Below are 15,664 nucleotides of genomic sequence, written 5' to 3' on the forward strand. Positions count from 1 at the left end.
TCCACATCCTGAAAGCCTGATCCTCCTCCGATTATCTCCTCTTTGACTGAGAGAGATTAGGAGGGTCAGAGATATAGTAAGTAGATTGCCGCCATATTGGTTCACTGCATGGCAATCCAGTGACTATCTGCTTGGGAAATGTGGACTTGTCATCACATTCTGTGCATTGTGGGAGTTCCCTACCCTAACCCCTGTGCATTGTAGGAAGGTGGCCTTATCACCTTAAGCTCTGTAGTAGAGCTGTTCAAACTATCACATTGTCTTCATTCCTCACAGATCTTCCTCTGGAGTCTGAAGGACAACGATCTGACGGGGATGGCGTTCATCGATACTCAGCTTTATATCCACCAGATGATCAGCGTAAAGAATTTCATTCTGGCTGCAGACCTCATGAAAAGCATCTCATTGCTGCGCTACCAGGAGGAGAGCAAAACCCTCTCACTGGTCAGCAGGGTGAGTGCACGCTCCTCCCCTCTCCCTTCTCTGTCACTGGTCAGCAGGGTGAGTGCACGCTCCTCCCCTCTCCCTTCTCTGTCACTGGTCAGCAGGGTGAGTGCACGCTCCTCCCCTATCCCTTCCCTATCACTGGTCAGCAGGGTGAGTGCACGCTCCTCCCCTATCCCTTCCCTATCACTGGTCAGCAGGGTGAGTGCACGCTCCTCCCCTATCCCTTCCCTATCACTGGTCAGCAGGGTGATTGCACGCTCCTCCCCTATCCCTTCCCTGTCACTGGTCAGCAGGGTGAGTGCACGCTCCTCCCCTCTCCCTTCCCTGTCACTGGTCAGCAGGGTGAGTGCACGCTCCTCCCCTATCCCTTCCCTGTCACTGGTCAGCAGGGTGAGTGCATGCTCCTTCCCTATCCCTTCCCTCTCACTGGTCAGCAGGTTGAGTGCACGCTCCTCCCCTATCCCTTCCCTGTCACTGGTCAGCAGGGTGAGTGCACGCTCCTCCCCTCTCCCTTCCCTGTCACTGGTCAGCAGGGTGAGTGCACGCTCCTCCCCTATCCCTTCCCTGTCACTGGTCAGCAGGGTGAGTGCACGCTCCTCCCCTATCCCTTCCCTATCACTGGTCAGCAGGGTGATTGCACGCTCCTCCCCTATCCCTTCCCTGTCACTGGTCAGCAGGGTGAGTGCACGCTCCTCCCCTCTCCCTTCCCTGTCACTGGTCAGCAGGGTGAGTGCACGCTCCTCCCCTATCCCTTCCCTGTCACTGGTCAGCAGGGTGAGTGCATGCTCCTTCCCTATCCCTTCCCTCTCACTGGTCAGCAGGTTGAGTGCACGCTCCTCCCCTATCCCTTCCCTGTCACAGGTCAGCAGGGTGAGTGCACGCTCCTCCCCTCTCCCTTCCCTGTCACTGGTCAGCAGGGTGAGTGCACGTTCCTCTCCTCTCCCTTCCCTCTCACTGGTCAGCAGGGTGAGTGCATGCTCCTCCCCTATCCCTTCCCTGTCATTGGTCAGCAGGGTGAGTGCACGCTCCTCCCCTATCCCTTCCCTATCACTGGCCAGCAGGGTGAGTGCACGCTCCTCCCCTCTCCCTTCCCTGTCACTGGTCTGCAGGGTGAGTGCACGCTCCTCCCCTATCCCTTCCTTGTCACTGGTCAGCAGGGTGAGTGCACGCCCCTCCCCTATCCCTTCCCCGTCACTGGTCAGCAGGGTGAGTGCACGCTCCTCCCCTATCCCTTCCCTGTCACTGGTCAGCAGGGTGAGTGCACGCTCCTCCCCTATCACTGGTCAGCAGGGTGAGTGCACGCTCCTCCCCTATCCCTTCCCTATCACTGGTCAGCAGGGTGAGTGCACGCTCCTCCCCTATCACTGGTCAGCAGGGTGAGTGCACGCTCCTCCCCTATCCCTTCCCTATCACTGGTCAGCAGGGTGAGTGTACGCCCCTCCCCTATCCCTTCCCTATCACTGGTCAGCAGGGTGAGTGCACGCTCCTCCCCTATCCTTTCCCTGTCACTGGTCAGCAGGGTGAGTGCACGCTCCTCCCCTATCCCTTCCCTGTCACTGGTCAGCAGGGTGAGTGCACGCTCCTCCCCTATTCTTCCCTATCACTGGTCAGCAGGGTGAGTGTACGCCCCTCCCCTATCCCTTCCCTATCACTGGTCAGCAGGGTGAGTGCACGCTCCTCCCCTATCCCTTCCCTGTCACTGGTCAGCAGGGTGAGTGCACGCTCCTCCCCTATCCCTTCCCTATCACTGGTCAGCAGAGTGAGTGCACGCTCCTCCCCTATCCCTTCCCTATCACTGGTCAGCAGGGTGAGTGCACGCTCCTCCCCTATCCCTTCCCTATCACTGGTCAGCAGAGTGAGTGCACGCTCCTCCCCTATTCCTTCCCTATCACTGGTCAGCAGGGTGAGTGCACGCTCCTCCCCTACCCCTTCCCTATCACTGGTCAGCAGGGTGAGTGCATGCCCCTCCCCTACCCCTTCCTTGTCACTGGTCAGCAGGTGAGTGCATGCCCCTCCCCTATCCCTGTCACTGGTCAGCAGGTGAGTGCACGCTCCTCCCCTATCCCTGTCACTGGTCAGCAGGGTGAGTGCACGCTCCTCCCCTATCCCTTCCCTGTCACTGGTTAGCTGGGTGAGTGCACGCCCCTCTCCTATCCCTTCCCTTTCACTGGTCAGCAGGGTGAGTGCACGCCCCTCTCCTATCCCTTCCCTATCATTGGTCACCTGGGTGAGTTCACTCTCCTCCCCTATTTCCTCGATCCTTCTAATGAGAAGTATCATTACTGGTGATTGATTGGCTCTCCTCCAGTCTCTGACTCTCCTTTCTCTTTTAGGATGTGAAGCCTCTGGAGGTGTATAGTGTGGAGTTCCTGGTGGACAACAATCAGCTTGGCTTCCTTGGTGAGTTCCAATTGATGAAGATAGGAGGGGGGACATGACTCTTTATGCTGCGTTTTTTTACCAACCTCCTTTATATTCTAGTGTCTGACCGTGACCGGAACCTCCTCCTCTATATGTACCTTCCAGCAGGTGAGTTATTCCTTCTTTTCTTTATACTTTCAGTGTCATCGCCTCCTCACCAGCCATCTCCAATGCTGGAGCTCCATGTACTTTCCATGTCTTGATGACCGTGGTGGCAGAAGGCTTTTATCCTGAGCTCCAGCCCACCTGTCTGTCTTTCAGCATACACATTCTTTGTGATATAAAGCAGTCCTGATGCTGGTTCTATGTCTCCATTATTTGTTCCAGCCAAGGAAAGTTTTGGGGGATTGCGCCTCCTGAGACGAGCAGACTTCCATGCGGGCTCCCATGTCAATGCTTTCTGGAGGACTCCATGCCGCGGAGCCAACGAAGGCTCCAGTCGTAAAACTGCATTATGGGACAACAAACACATCACGTGGTTCGCTACGCTGGATGGTGGCATTGGCCTCCTGCTCCCTATGCAGGAGAAGACGTATCGCAGATTGCTTATGTTGCAGAATCATCTCCTTACCTGGATTCCACACCACGCCGGGCTCAACCCAAAAGCCTTCAGGTACGTGTGCTGATGTTTGTTTGAAGAAACTGAAGTCACATCTGTAAGCCTTCCTAATATGGCCCATTTGTGCCCATTTATGAATGGACTCCACTAAGATCAATGATTTATAACCTCTAAGGCCCCTTTCACACTTGTGCGACTTGTCCTGCGATTTTGGTTTGCAAAGTCACATGACAAGTCGTACTCCATAATTTCCAATGAGTACTATTCATATCTGTATGACTTCAAGACGCAACGACTTAAAAGTAGTCCCTGCACTTTTTTGAATCCAGCCACAAAATCGCTGTAAAATCGTGCGACTTTTAGGAAGCTGATTGAGGAGCCCAGGGGTATGGGAGGCAGAGAGGGAGCTGATTGAGGAGCCCAGGGGTATGGGAGGCAGAGAGGGAGCTGATTGTGGAGCCAGGGATATAGGAGGCAGAGAGGGAGCTGATTGAGGAGCCAGGGGTATAGAATGCAGAGAGGAAGGTGATTATGGAGCCTGGGGTATAGGAGGCAGAGAGGGAGCTGAATGCTGAGCCCGAGGTATAGGAGGCAGAGAGGGAGCACTTTGAGGAGCCCGGGGGAATAGGAGGCAGAGAGGGAGCTGATTGAGGAGCCAGGGGTATGGGAGGCAGAGAGGAAGCGAATTGTGGAGCCCAGGGGTATTGGAGGCAGAAAGGGAGCAGTTTGAGGAGCCCGGGGTATAGGATGTAGAGAGGGAGCTGATTGTGGAGCTCAGGGGTATAGGAGGAAGAGAGGGATCTGATTAGTGGAGCCCAGGGGTATAGGAAGCAGAGGGAGCTGATTGTGGAGCTCAGGGGTATAGGAGGCAGAGAGGAAGCTAATTGTGGAGCCCAGGGGTATAGGAGGCAGAGAGGGAGCGGTTTGAGGAGCCCGGGGTATAGGAGGCAGAGAGGGAGCTGATTGTGGAGCCCAGGGGTATAGGATGTAGAAAGGGAGCTGATTGTGGAGCCCAGGGGTAAAGGAGGCAGAGAGGGAGCTGATTGAGGAGCCAGGGGTATAGGAGGCAGAGAGGAAGGTGATTGAGGAGCCCGGGTTATAGGAGGCAGAGAGGGAGCTGATTGTGGAGCCCAGGGGTATAGGAGGCAGAGAGGGAGTTGAATGTGGAGGCAGAGAGGAAGGTGATCATGGAGCTCGGGGTATAGGAGGCAGAGAGGGAGCTGATTGTGGAGCCCGGGGTATAGGAGGCAGAGAGGGAGTTGAATGTGGAGGCGGACAGGAAGGTGATCATGGAGCTCGGGGTATAGGAGGCAGAGAGGGAGCTGATTGTGGAGCTCAGGGGTAAAGGAGGCAGAGAGGGATCTGATTGTGGAGCCCAGGGTATAGGAGGCAGAGAGGGAGCTGATTGTGGAGCTCAGGGGTAAAGGAGGCAGTGAGGGATCTGATTGTGGAGCCCGGGGTATAGGAGGCAGAGAGGGAGCTGATTGTGGAGCCCGGGGTATAGGAGGCAGAGGAAGGTGATTATGGAGCCAGGGGTATAGGAAGCAGAGGGAGCGGATTGTGGAGCCAGGGGGGTATAGAATGCAGAGGGGAAGGTGATTATGGAGCCCGGGGTATAGGAGGCAGAGAGGGAGCTGAATGTGGAGCCCGGGGTATAGGAGGCAGAGAGGGAGCTGAATGTGGAGCCCGGGGTATAGGAGGCAGAGGAAGGTGATTATGGAGCCAGGGGTATAGGAAGCAGAGGGAGCGGATTGTGGAGCCAGGGGGGTATAGAATGCAGAGGGGAAGGTGATTATGGAGCCCGGGGTATAGGAGGCAGAGAGGGAGCTGAATGTGGAGCCCGGGGTATAGGAGGCAGAGAGGGAGCTGAATGTGGAGCCCGGGGTATAGGAAGCAGAGGAAGGTGATTCTGGAGCTCGGGGTATGGGAGGCAGAGAAGGAGCGGTTTGAGGAGACCGGGGTATAGGAGGCAGAGAGGAGGGAGCTGAATGTGGAGCCCGGGGTATGGGAGGCAGAGGGGGAGCTGAATGTGGAGCCTGGGGTATAGGAGGCAGAGCGGTAGCTGAGAGAGGGAGACTCCGGTGCTGGTGGTTATTTTATTGACAGTATATTTGCTACTGCGAATTCCATACCCTTGCAGCCTCGTGTTTCTCCTTTAGTTATCATGGCAATTGATGGCAGACCCCTGCAATCGGCACAGGTTACCCACGAGACTGTTCAGGTTGATATGGCGATAGGGGCTGTTCACAGGTAGTCGACCTGTTTCCAGGTTATTTCGTCCCCGCACTGCTCTGTTGTTTTGGGGCACCCTTGCCTTTAAAAATCCCAAGCCGACCTTTGGCAGTCGATCAAGATCCTCTCTTGGTCTCCACAGTGTGGCGCTGTTTGTACTTTGTACCTCCTCAGATTCATTGTTGCCTATTGAATATCATGAGTATCAAGATGTATTTGACAAGCTGCGCGCTGGTACTCTTCCTCCTCATCGTCCGTACGATTGTGTTATAGACTTGCAACCTGGTGCTATTCCCTCTCGTGGCAGGGTTTATCCTCTTTCGGTTGCGGAGAATAAGGCCATGGAGGAGTACGTTGCGGATGCTTGCCCGGGGGCACATTCGCAAGTCCACTTCTCCAGCGGGTGCCGTTTTTTTCTTCATAAAGAAAAAGGGGGGTGAGTTGAGACCTTGCATTGATTATAGGGGCCTCGATCGCATCACAGTCAAGAATGCATACCCGATTCTGTTGATTACTGAATTGTTCAATCGCCTCAAGGGAGCAACGGGCTTTACCAAGCTTGACCTAAGGGCCGCGTATAACCTCGTAAGGATCAAGGAGGGCAGCCAGTGGAAGACCGCGTTTAATACCAGAACCGGTCATTCTAATTCTCTGGTTATGCCCATTGGATTGTGCAATGCGCCAGCTGTCTTCCAGAAGTTCATCAGTGATGTCTGTGATTGTTTTCAGCAATGCGTGGTAGTCTATTTGGACAACATTTTGATTTACTTGGACTCTATTGAATCACACTACCTGGATGTGAGACGGGTGCTTCAGCGGTTGCGTGAGAATGGACTTCTCTGTAAGCTTGAGAAATGTGAATTCCACCTGTCTCAGGTTGCCTTCTTGGGCTACATAATTTCCGCTTAAGGGTTCTTGATGGACCCACAGAAAGGTTTTGGCTGTTTTACAATGGCTTCTCCCCAGTGGTTTCTGTTCCATTCAGGGTTTCCTTGGGTTTGCCAACTACTATCGGAAATTTATCAGGAACTTTTCCTCTCTAGCCAAACCTATCTCAGATCTCACCAAGGAGGACAGCGATTCCCACAATTGGACACCTGCTGCCATCCAAGTTTTCGAGGCCGTCAAGTCTGCTTTCATTTTTGGCTCCTCTCATCCCAATCCTGGTTTGCCCTTTGTCCTAGAGGTGGATGCGTCTGAAATGGGAGTAGGCGCCCTCCTGCTCCAGCGTTGGACACCTGGTGGACCTTTACTAACTTGGGGGTTCTACTCCAAGAAGCTGTCTCCAGCCGAATGTAATTACGAGATTGGTGACAGAGAGCTCTGGGCCATTCTCCTGGCTCTCAGAGTGGACACTTGCTCGAAGGTTCTGTGGTTCCTGTTCTCATGATCATAAGAATCTGACGTATCTCTGAGGCCAAGAGGCTCACACCTCATCAGGCCAGATGGGCCTTGTTCTTGTCTCGTTTTAACTATATGGTCTCCTATTTGCCCGGCTCCAAGAATGTTAAGGCGGATGCCTTGTCTTTCCAGTATTCTGAGATGTCCAGGGAGGACTCTGTGTCGACACCGGTCATACCTTCAGATCATATCCTGGCTGCCATCCGTACCAACTTAACCTCAGATCTTGGCTGCCCAACCTGAGGCTCCCACTGAGAGACTGCTGGCAAATGTTTTGTACCTGAGGGGTTGCGTATCAGACTGTAGCGCATGTACCACAATTCCAAGACTGCCGGTCATCCTGGTAAGAACCAGATGTCCTGGGCTATTTCAAGTCAGTTCTGGTGGCCATCTCTCCACACTGATGCTGTGTATGTGGCTGCTTCTTTGGTCTTTGCCCAGAACAAATCTCCTCTGCACCTTAACTTGGGCCTACTGCATCCCATTCCCAATAAGGAGCGTCCCTGGTCTCACCTGGCCATGGATTTTATTGTGGAACTTCCCGCGTCTCTAGGTTAAACGGTTATCCTCATGGTTGTCAACCAGTTCTCCAAAATGTGCCACTGTGTTCTGTTTAAGAGGCTGCCTACTGCTCAGGAGCTTGCATCAGTGTTTGCCAGGGAGGTCTTCCGTTTACACGGGTTGCCTAAAGAGATTGTCTCAGACCGTGGGAGTCAGTTTGTCTCTAGGTTCTGGTGTGCCTTTTGCTCCTAGTTAGGTATTCAACTCGGCCTACCATCCGCAGTCCAATGGTGCCGCTGAGCATTCCGAGCAAGCTCTGGAGCAATTTCTCTGCTGCTATATCTCTGACCTTTTAGGACAATTGGGTTGATCCTCTGATGGCCAGGAACTCTGCCATCAACTCGTCTTGTGGAATGTCTCCATTCATGGCCAGTTATGGGTTCCAACCCAGGACATCCCGTCTGTGGAGGATCATCTTCATTCCCTCCGTTCCTCTTGGGTGCAGATTCATGAGTCTTTACGGTCCCAGCGTCCGAAGCTCCAGGCAGACTGGAGACGTTTATCTGCTTCTTCCGTAATCTCAACCTCAGGGTGCCCACTCCAAAACTGGCACCCTGTTTTCGTTGGTCCTTTTCGCATCCTCCGTAAGATGAACCCAGGGGCCCAAGTCCTTGGTCTTCCCCCTGGCATGAGTATTTCCAATGTCTTTCGCGTGTCACATATGAAGCCACTGGTTTGCAATCACTATACTTCTTCACTTCCTCGTCCCATTCCTCTGGGCAATCATGAGGAGTATGAGGTTAGCAGCAACTTGGATTGTTGTCTGTTCCGAGGTCCGGTTCAATACCTGGTGCACTGGTAGGGCTATGGTCCTGAGGAGTGCTCCTGGGTTCCCTCCTCTGATGTTCATGCTCCCGCCCTTCTGCACGCTTTCCATGCTTGCTTTCCTCAGAAACAGGTGAGAGGAGGGTACTGTGAAGGTCTTACCTTTCCCGATTGTTGGCAGCCATCTTGGACATGTGCAGACTGCACTCTTATAAACTGATTGCATCATTACTTGCCTGGGTGTCGCACAGTGATGATGCTATACACCTGACTATATCTATTACCTGATGAGTTGCAGTCCTTGTCCTTGCGTTTGTGCTCCAAGGTGCTTCTCTGCTAGCAGTCTTCTGTTCTCCGTGAATGACCTGGCTTGACTGACGACTCTCCTGGTTCTCGACCCTCGCATCGGTAGACGATCTGCTTCTGGACTCAACCCCCGGCTTGGGTGCCTACCCGCTTCTGGATTTGATCCCGGCTTGTTCCTGATCCTCGCTTTCTCACTCTTGCTGTGCGTTTTATTGTTCTCTGCTTCAATAAACTGCTTTACTTTACCTGCATCCCTGTGATGTCTGGTTTCCTGGCACCCAGACACTTCCCCATGTCCACAGGGACCCCATATCCACTCAGGACTTTTTTGTGCTCAGATAATGAGGTACTCTGCTGGATCTCACTCAGTCTCTCTGATCCACCCAAGCCTTTTTATCAAGCCTGGCCTTTGGTTCCTCTCCACATCTTTGATTCAGGGGCCGCTACCTCAGATTTACAGTAGGTCGTTTCAAACATTTTTAATGCAGTGGGTGTTTCCCTGACATTTAGAGGATCAGCCTGATGTTCCAGGCCTTGGGTCTTTTTAGAGCTCCTACAACTGTGAAGACCTTTTCTACTACACCTTCTATTTGAGACACTCCTTTGTGTAGACTGGTAATACCCTGAAAGGTCCTGGGCCCAACCTGAGAGTTTGTGAGCATTTTTTCCCTTGTGCCTTGCATGGGACTGATGTCCACCTAGGTGGGCACAGCACCCTGGCAGTGTGGTTGGGATGCTTCATCTTAAGAGTATTGGACTTGATTACCTTTCAAGTGAGGTATGCCTTTCAGCCCTAATTTGGCACCATGATTAGCAATGACACAGGTGGCCAGTTTGCTCTTGCTTCAACATTGGAGGTCTGCGCAGGGGTCGGAGAAATCCCACCCTTCTCCTTCATCTACTTGGGCGGTTGGTAATCGTGGGCCTTCAACCTAACTCCCACTCAGCCTGTAGGGATTGAAACTAGAGATCGGCTAACCCCTCTGAAAAGCCTTCTACGTAAAGGTGGGGGCTGTTTGTGCTCCCTGATGGGTCATTGGGTAGCTTATCTCTCTGGCATTACTCTCCCCCTCTCTTGATAACTCTTAGTGCTTCTTAACCCCATCCCCTCCCTTCCCCCCATTGCTAGGCATCTGGGCTCTGGGCAAGTTCTCTAGATGTTTTGTTTTTTTGGAATAGGTATGACCTGTCTCTTTGGGGGAACTCTTTCCTCCTCACCTTTCAACACCCCAGGGGAACCTCACTTGCTTGGTGTCCTTATACCCAGGATTTCAGTCAGGTTTCCCAAAACAGTTGGTTCTCTCTTCATTGGGGGATCCTACAGTGGTTTAACTTCCGAAGTTAAACATGACCCAGGTATTGCAGGACCTTCACAGAAATGAAGTTATGGATGTTCTCCCTGTAACAGGACATATGGTCTCTCCCTACACTGGACAAAGCGTTCTTCTCTAAACTGCACTGTAGAGACAATGCATTGTATCTGGGTTCCTCAGCCAGTGGTCTCTGCATCAAAGGGAGAGGTTTGCACACCTGATTGCTCCTCACCTCCTGCAATGGAGAAAGCATCCTCGCTGGAGGGCTCTATGCACCCCTGCTTTGTCACCAGGTGGAACATGCTGGGCTCCTGCTGAAGGTGTACCCAATTTTTTTTGGGATAGAGTAAGTTCGTAGGCCTTCCTAGGCCCTGATCACCATCCGTGACTATCTGCAGCCTTTTGAAGTTTCTCCAGATGTCTTCCTTGGTTAATCAGACAAATGTTCCTGGCAGTGTAGCCAGTGGCGTAGCGTGGGGGGTGCTGAGGGGGCCACTCGCACCGGGCGCAACATTTAGGGGGGCGCATCCCAGGCCCGGCATCCGCGGGATCATAGTGTCCCTTTATTCTGATGATAACCCGTCCAGCGGCCTGCCCGCCCGCACTCCTCTTCTTGGCTCTGTGACTGCCGCTTTGTGCAGGAAGAGCGGCGGACCGCTGAAGGTGTCACGTGCAGCCAGGGGGCGGGGCTGGTCGTGGGTGAAGATGGCAGTCTGTGGCTCAGTGCATGTGATGTGCAGTACTGCTTCCGGAGTCTCCCCCTGCTGTCCAGCTGGCCGCTGACACGCTGTCCCCTTCACTCCGGATCGCCTCCTCAGGTAGGTCTCTGTAGTGGTTAGATAGGTCTCTGTAGGTGTCAGTATAGTGATCAGTTAGGTTAGTACAGGAAACAGGTAGGTCAGTGTAGTGGTCAGGTAGTTCAGTGTAGGTGTCAGTATAGTAATTAGATAGCTCAGTGTAGTGATCAGGTAGGTCAGAGTAGGTGTCTGTGTAGTGGCCAGGTAGGTCTGTGTAGGTGTCAGTATAGTAATTAGGTAGGTCAGTGTAGGAATAAGGTAGGTCTGTGTTGTGGTCAGCTAGGTCAGTGTAGGTGTCAGTGTAGTGGCCTGTGTAATGGTCTAGTAGGTATGTGTAGGGGGCGCAAATTACTTACCTTGCCCCGGGCACTGACAACCCACGCTACGCCACTGAGTGTAGCTGAGGTTCCTGTCCCTGGATCCACGGATACGGATGCTTCACTGGACTGGGCAGTTCAGGAGATTTTTAAAACCATGTTCTGTATTCAGTGTTAGGCAGACCCTGCAGGGTTCCTCTGTCAGGCCCTAGAAATATCTCCAGGTGTCAGAGGATGGTTTTTGCTCATCCTGTTGTTCTGGGCCTTGGCGTACCAGTCTGGGTTAGCAGTTTACCTTTCATTACTCCAACTTGTAGGGGGACCTCTCATGTTCCAGATTCCCTCTTCATTCAGACTGGTTTCGTACCCTTGAATTCTCTATCAGTCTTTTGACTGTTGTGCTGTGAGGATTCCCACTTTCTTTGGATATCTCATTTTGAAAGATTGGTGGCCGGCCTTGCCGAGCAACCTCAACTGTATCGTAGAATATTCTCCTAAGGGATGGGAATGTGAGGTTTGGACCTTCATGTGTAGGCTGGCTCATCTTTTTTTAAGGACCGTTTTTTTGTCCAAGGTTCGCTCTGGGGGTTTTTTCTGTGTTTTTTTTTTTTTTTTCCTGTTGACCGCATCAAGTTGTGGTTCTCTTTTTCCCTTATCAGGTAGGTATATAAGGCTCCACCGGTTTTTGTGGCATTAAGTTGACTCTCGGTGACTTCTCCACTCACCAGCAGCTTCTCCTTGTCTTGCTTTCCCCCATCTGTATAAGATTTAGATGTTGGTCCTTCAGGTAGTTTGGAGTTGCAGACAGTTATCAGTCCTATGTTTTGGGCCTGTCAGTGGCTGTGGACCGCCCATCAGTTGGACTGCTTTTGGACATCCCAGCTGTTTCTGAATTCTTCTGTCCCTCCATGGATGGAAAGGGAAGAAGTAAAGGGAAGGAAGAAAGAATTCCCTATTGTTCATTGAAGGACACAGCTGACCTTCTCACAAATGGACGTTGGGGGGGGGGGGGGACTACCCCCACCCACCCACCCACCAGTTTTTCCTTTGCCATTGGAACAGGTTATCCACAATGGGTAGAGGAGGGGTTGTACTGAAGCTGGCTTTCCATTTCTCTTCTGTTGAATAGGTTTACGTATAGTTAGTCTGGTTGAAAAAAGAGCAGTCCATCCAGTTCAACCAATAAAAGGGGAAAAGAAAAATAATTATACAATCCTATACCCGCAGCTGATCCAGAGGAAGGCAAAAACCCCAGCAAAGCATGATCCAATATGCTGCAGCAGGGGAACAAATTCCTTCCTGATCCCCCGAGAGATAATCGGATTTTCCCTGGATCAACTTTTCCTATAAATGTTACTATCCAGTAATCTGTACATTTAGGATGTACGTTTAATATTACTGTTAATCTCTATAAAATCTGTGATTTCTCTTTTCTTCATCTCAGGATGTTGCACAACGGCCGCCGCACCCTTCAGAACGCCGTAAAAAACGTTTTAGATGGCGAACTGCTAAACCGATTCATGTATCTGAGCAGCATGGAACGCACCGAACTCGCCAAGAAGATCGGAACCACCCCAGAAATAGTGAGAGCAGAATGTTATTTCCAGGATTTCTACAGATTTTATCTTACACTGAAATGTTTCCTTAATCCCCTGCAGGGTGTCCTCATTAGTTTATCTATGAAAGGGGGGAAGGGGGTTTGTAGGTTCTCAATGGTTGGGGTGTGTAGACTGCATTAGTACGCCCCTGCAAGATGTGCTTAATAATTTATCTCTAAAAGGAGTATAGGTGTCATTTGGTCTCTAGAAGGGATGGGGAGGTCTATAGGCTGTATTGGTGCACCCCCTATAGTGGGTGTCCTTATTAGTCTATAGAAGAGGAGGAGGAGGAGGAGGAGGAGGTCTGTAGGCTGTATTGGTGCGCCCCCCCCCCCTTCTGGGTGTCCTCATTGGCCTATAGAAGGGGTGGAGGAGGGCTGTAGGCTGTATTGGTGTGCCCCTGCTGGGTGTCCTCAGTCTATAGAAGGGGTGGAGGAGGTCTGTAGGCTGTATTGGTGTCCTCATTGGTCTATAGAAGGGGTGGAGGAGGTCTGTAGGCTGTATTGGTGTCCTCATTGGTCTATAGAAGGGGTGGAGGAGGTCTGTAGGCTATATTGGTGTGCCCCCTGCTGGGTGTCCTCATTGGTATATAGAAGGGGTGGAGGAAGTCTGTAGGCTGTATTGGTGCTCCCCCTGCTGGCTGTTCTTACCTCTCCATGCTCTAACATCCATCATCTCTTCTCTCCTCAGATTATGGAAGATTTGTTGGAAATTGATCGGGTGACGGCTCATTTCTGAGCCCCGTGGTTTTTTTTTTTTTTGGACTGGACATGTCTTTGTATATTTTGTGGGTTTTTATATGAATATCAAGTTTTTCACACAACGATGTGCTTTATTGGTTCCTGCCGGAGGAAAGAACAGGAGGAGCTCAGCGACACCCAACCTGGATCTCCAAAAGTTGAGGAGGAGCTCGGCGACACCCAACCTGGATCTCCAAAGTACAGGAGGAGCTCGGCGACACCCAATAGGGATCTCCAAAAGTACAGGAGGAGCTCGGCGACACCCAACATGGATCTCCAAAAGTTCAGGAGGAGCTCGGCGACACCCAATAGGGATCTCCAAAGTACAGGAGGAGCTCAGCGACACCCAACCTGGATCTACAACTGCCAACCGCCATTTTTAGATGTTTTGTTTTTGTAAATATAAGAAGTTATTTCATATTAAGTCTCATTTATTTCTAGAATGTTTGCTATTTAGGGAGATGAGTTTTCTGTGGTATATATGGGAGGGGGAGGAGCCCTCTGTGGTGTGTGTGTGTGTGTGTATATGTGTGTATATGTGTGTGTATATGTGTGTATATGTGTGTGTATGTGTGTGTGTGTGTGTGTGTGTGTGTGTGTGTGTATATATATGTATATATATATATATATATATATATATATATATATATATATATATATATATATATATATATATATATGGGGATACGGGTTTTCTGTGGTATATATGGGAGGGGGAGGAGCCCTGTGGTATATACACTGCTCAAAAAAATGAAAGGAACACTTTTTAATCAGAGTATAGCATCAAGTCAAACTCCCGGGACATTGATCTGGTAAGTTAAGTAGCAGAGGGGGTTGTTAATTTAACACCAAAGCAGCTTAAAATGATTAACAGGTGCACTAGATGGGCAACAATGAGACAACTTCCAAAACAGGAATGGTTTTACAGGTGGAGGCCACTGACATTTTTTTTCCCCTACTCATCTTTTCTGTTTTTGGCTAGGGTCAGTGTCACTACTGGTAGCATGAGGCCATACCTGGACCCTATAGAGGGGGTCAGTGTCACTACTGGTAGCATGAGGCCATACCTGGACCCTATAGAGGGGGTCAGTGTCACTACTGGTAGTATGAGGGGATACCTGGACCCTATAGAGGGGGTCAGTGTCACTACTGGTAGTATGAGGCCATACCTGGACCCTATAGAGGGGGTCAGTGTCACTACTGGTAGTATGAGGCCATACCTGGACCCTATAGAGGGGGTCAATGTCACTACTGGTAGCATGAGGCCATACCTGGACCCTATAGAGGGGGTCAGTGTCACTACTGGTAGTATGAGGGGATACCTGGACCCTATAGAGGGGGTCAGTGTCACTACTGGTAGTATGAGGCCATACCTGGACCCTATAGAGGGGGTCAGTGTCACTACTGGTAGTATGAGGCCATACCTGGACCCTATAGAGGGGGTCAATGTCACTACTGGTAGCATGAGGCCATACCTGGACCCTATAGAGGGGGTCAGTGTCACTACTGGTAGTATGAGGGGATACCTGGACCCTATAGAGGGGGTCAGTGTCACTACTGGTAGTATGAGGGGATACCTGGACCCTATAGAGGGGGTCAGTGTCACTACTGGTAGTATGAGGGGATACCTGGACCCTATAGAGGGGGTCAGTGTCACTACTGGTAGTATGAGGCCATACCTGGACCCTATAGAGGGGGTCAGTGTCACTACTGGTAGCATGAGGCCATACCTGGACCCTATAGAGGGGGTCAGTCTCACTACTGGTAGCATGAGGCCATACCTGGACCCTATAGAGGGGGTCAGTGTCACTACTGGTAGTATGAGGCCATACCTGGACCCTATAGAGGGGGTCAGTCTCACTACTGGTAGTATGGGGAGATACCTGGACCATATAGAGGGGGTCAGTCTCACTACTGGTAGTATGAGGCCATACCTGGACCCTATAGAGGGGGTCAGTCTCACTACTGGTAGCATGAGGCCATACCTGGACCCTATAGAGGGGGTCAGTGTCACTACTGGTAGTATGAGGCCATACCTGGACCCTATAGAGGGGGTCAGTCTCACTACTGGTAGTATGGGGAGATACCTGGACCCTATAGAGGGGGTCAGTCTCACTACTGGTAGTATGAGGCCATACCTGGACCCTATAGAGGGGGTCAGTCTCACTACTGGTAGCATGAAGCCATACCTGGACCCTATAGAGGGG

The 15,664-nt window shown here is 51.5% G+C and overlaps 1 protein-coding gene across 5 annotated transcripts in view; it reads left to right on the forward strand.

The window, feature by feature from the left end:
- The window catches only part of LOC309556223 (cleavage and polyadenylation specificity factor subunit 1-like), a 62,014-nt gene extending 48,194 nt beyond the window's left edge, over window positions 1-13,820 (forward strand). For 2 of the 5 annotated variants that reach the window (XM_082258621.1, XM_082258622.1), the window contains exons 22-27: window positions 277-453; window positions 2,781-2,847; window positions 2,929-2,976; window positions 3,196-3,481; window positions 12,564-12,702; window positions 13,408-13,766. In XM_082258621.1, the coding sequence (XP_082114747.1) occupies window positions 277-453; window positions 2,781-2,847; window positions 2,929-2,976; window positions 3,196-3,481; window positions 12,564-12,702; window positions 13,408-13,455 (765 nt within the window). In that variant the 3' untranslated portion in view covers window positions 13,456-13,766. The other 3 variants (XR_014225309.1, XR_014225310.1, XR_014225311.1) reach the window with 3 other exon arrangements.
- The last annotated feature ends 1,844 nt before the right edge of the window (window positions 13,821-15,664 follow it).

Source organism: Pelophylax lessonae, assembly GCF_965119305.1.
Source record: "Pelophylax lessonae genome assembly, chromosome: 5".
Classification (NCBI taxonomy): domain Eukaryota; kingdom Metazoa; phylum Chordata; class Amphibia; order Anura; family Ranidae; genus Pelophylax; species Pelophylax lessonae.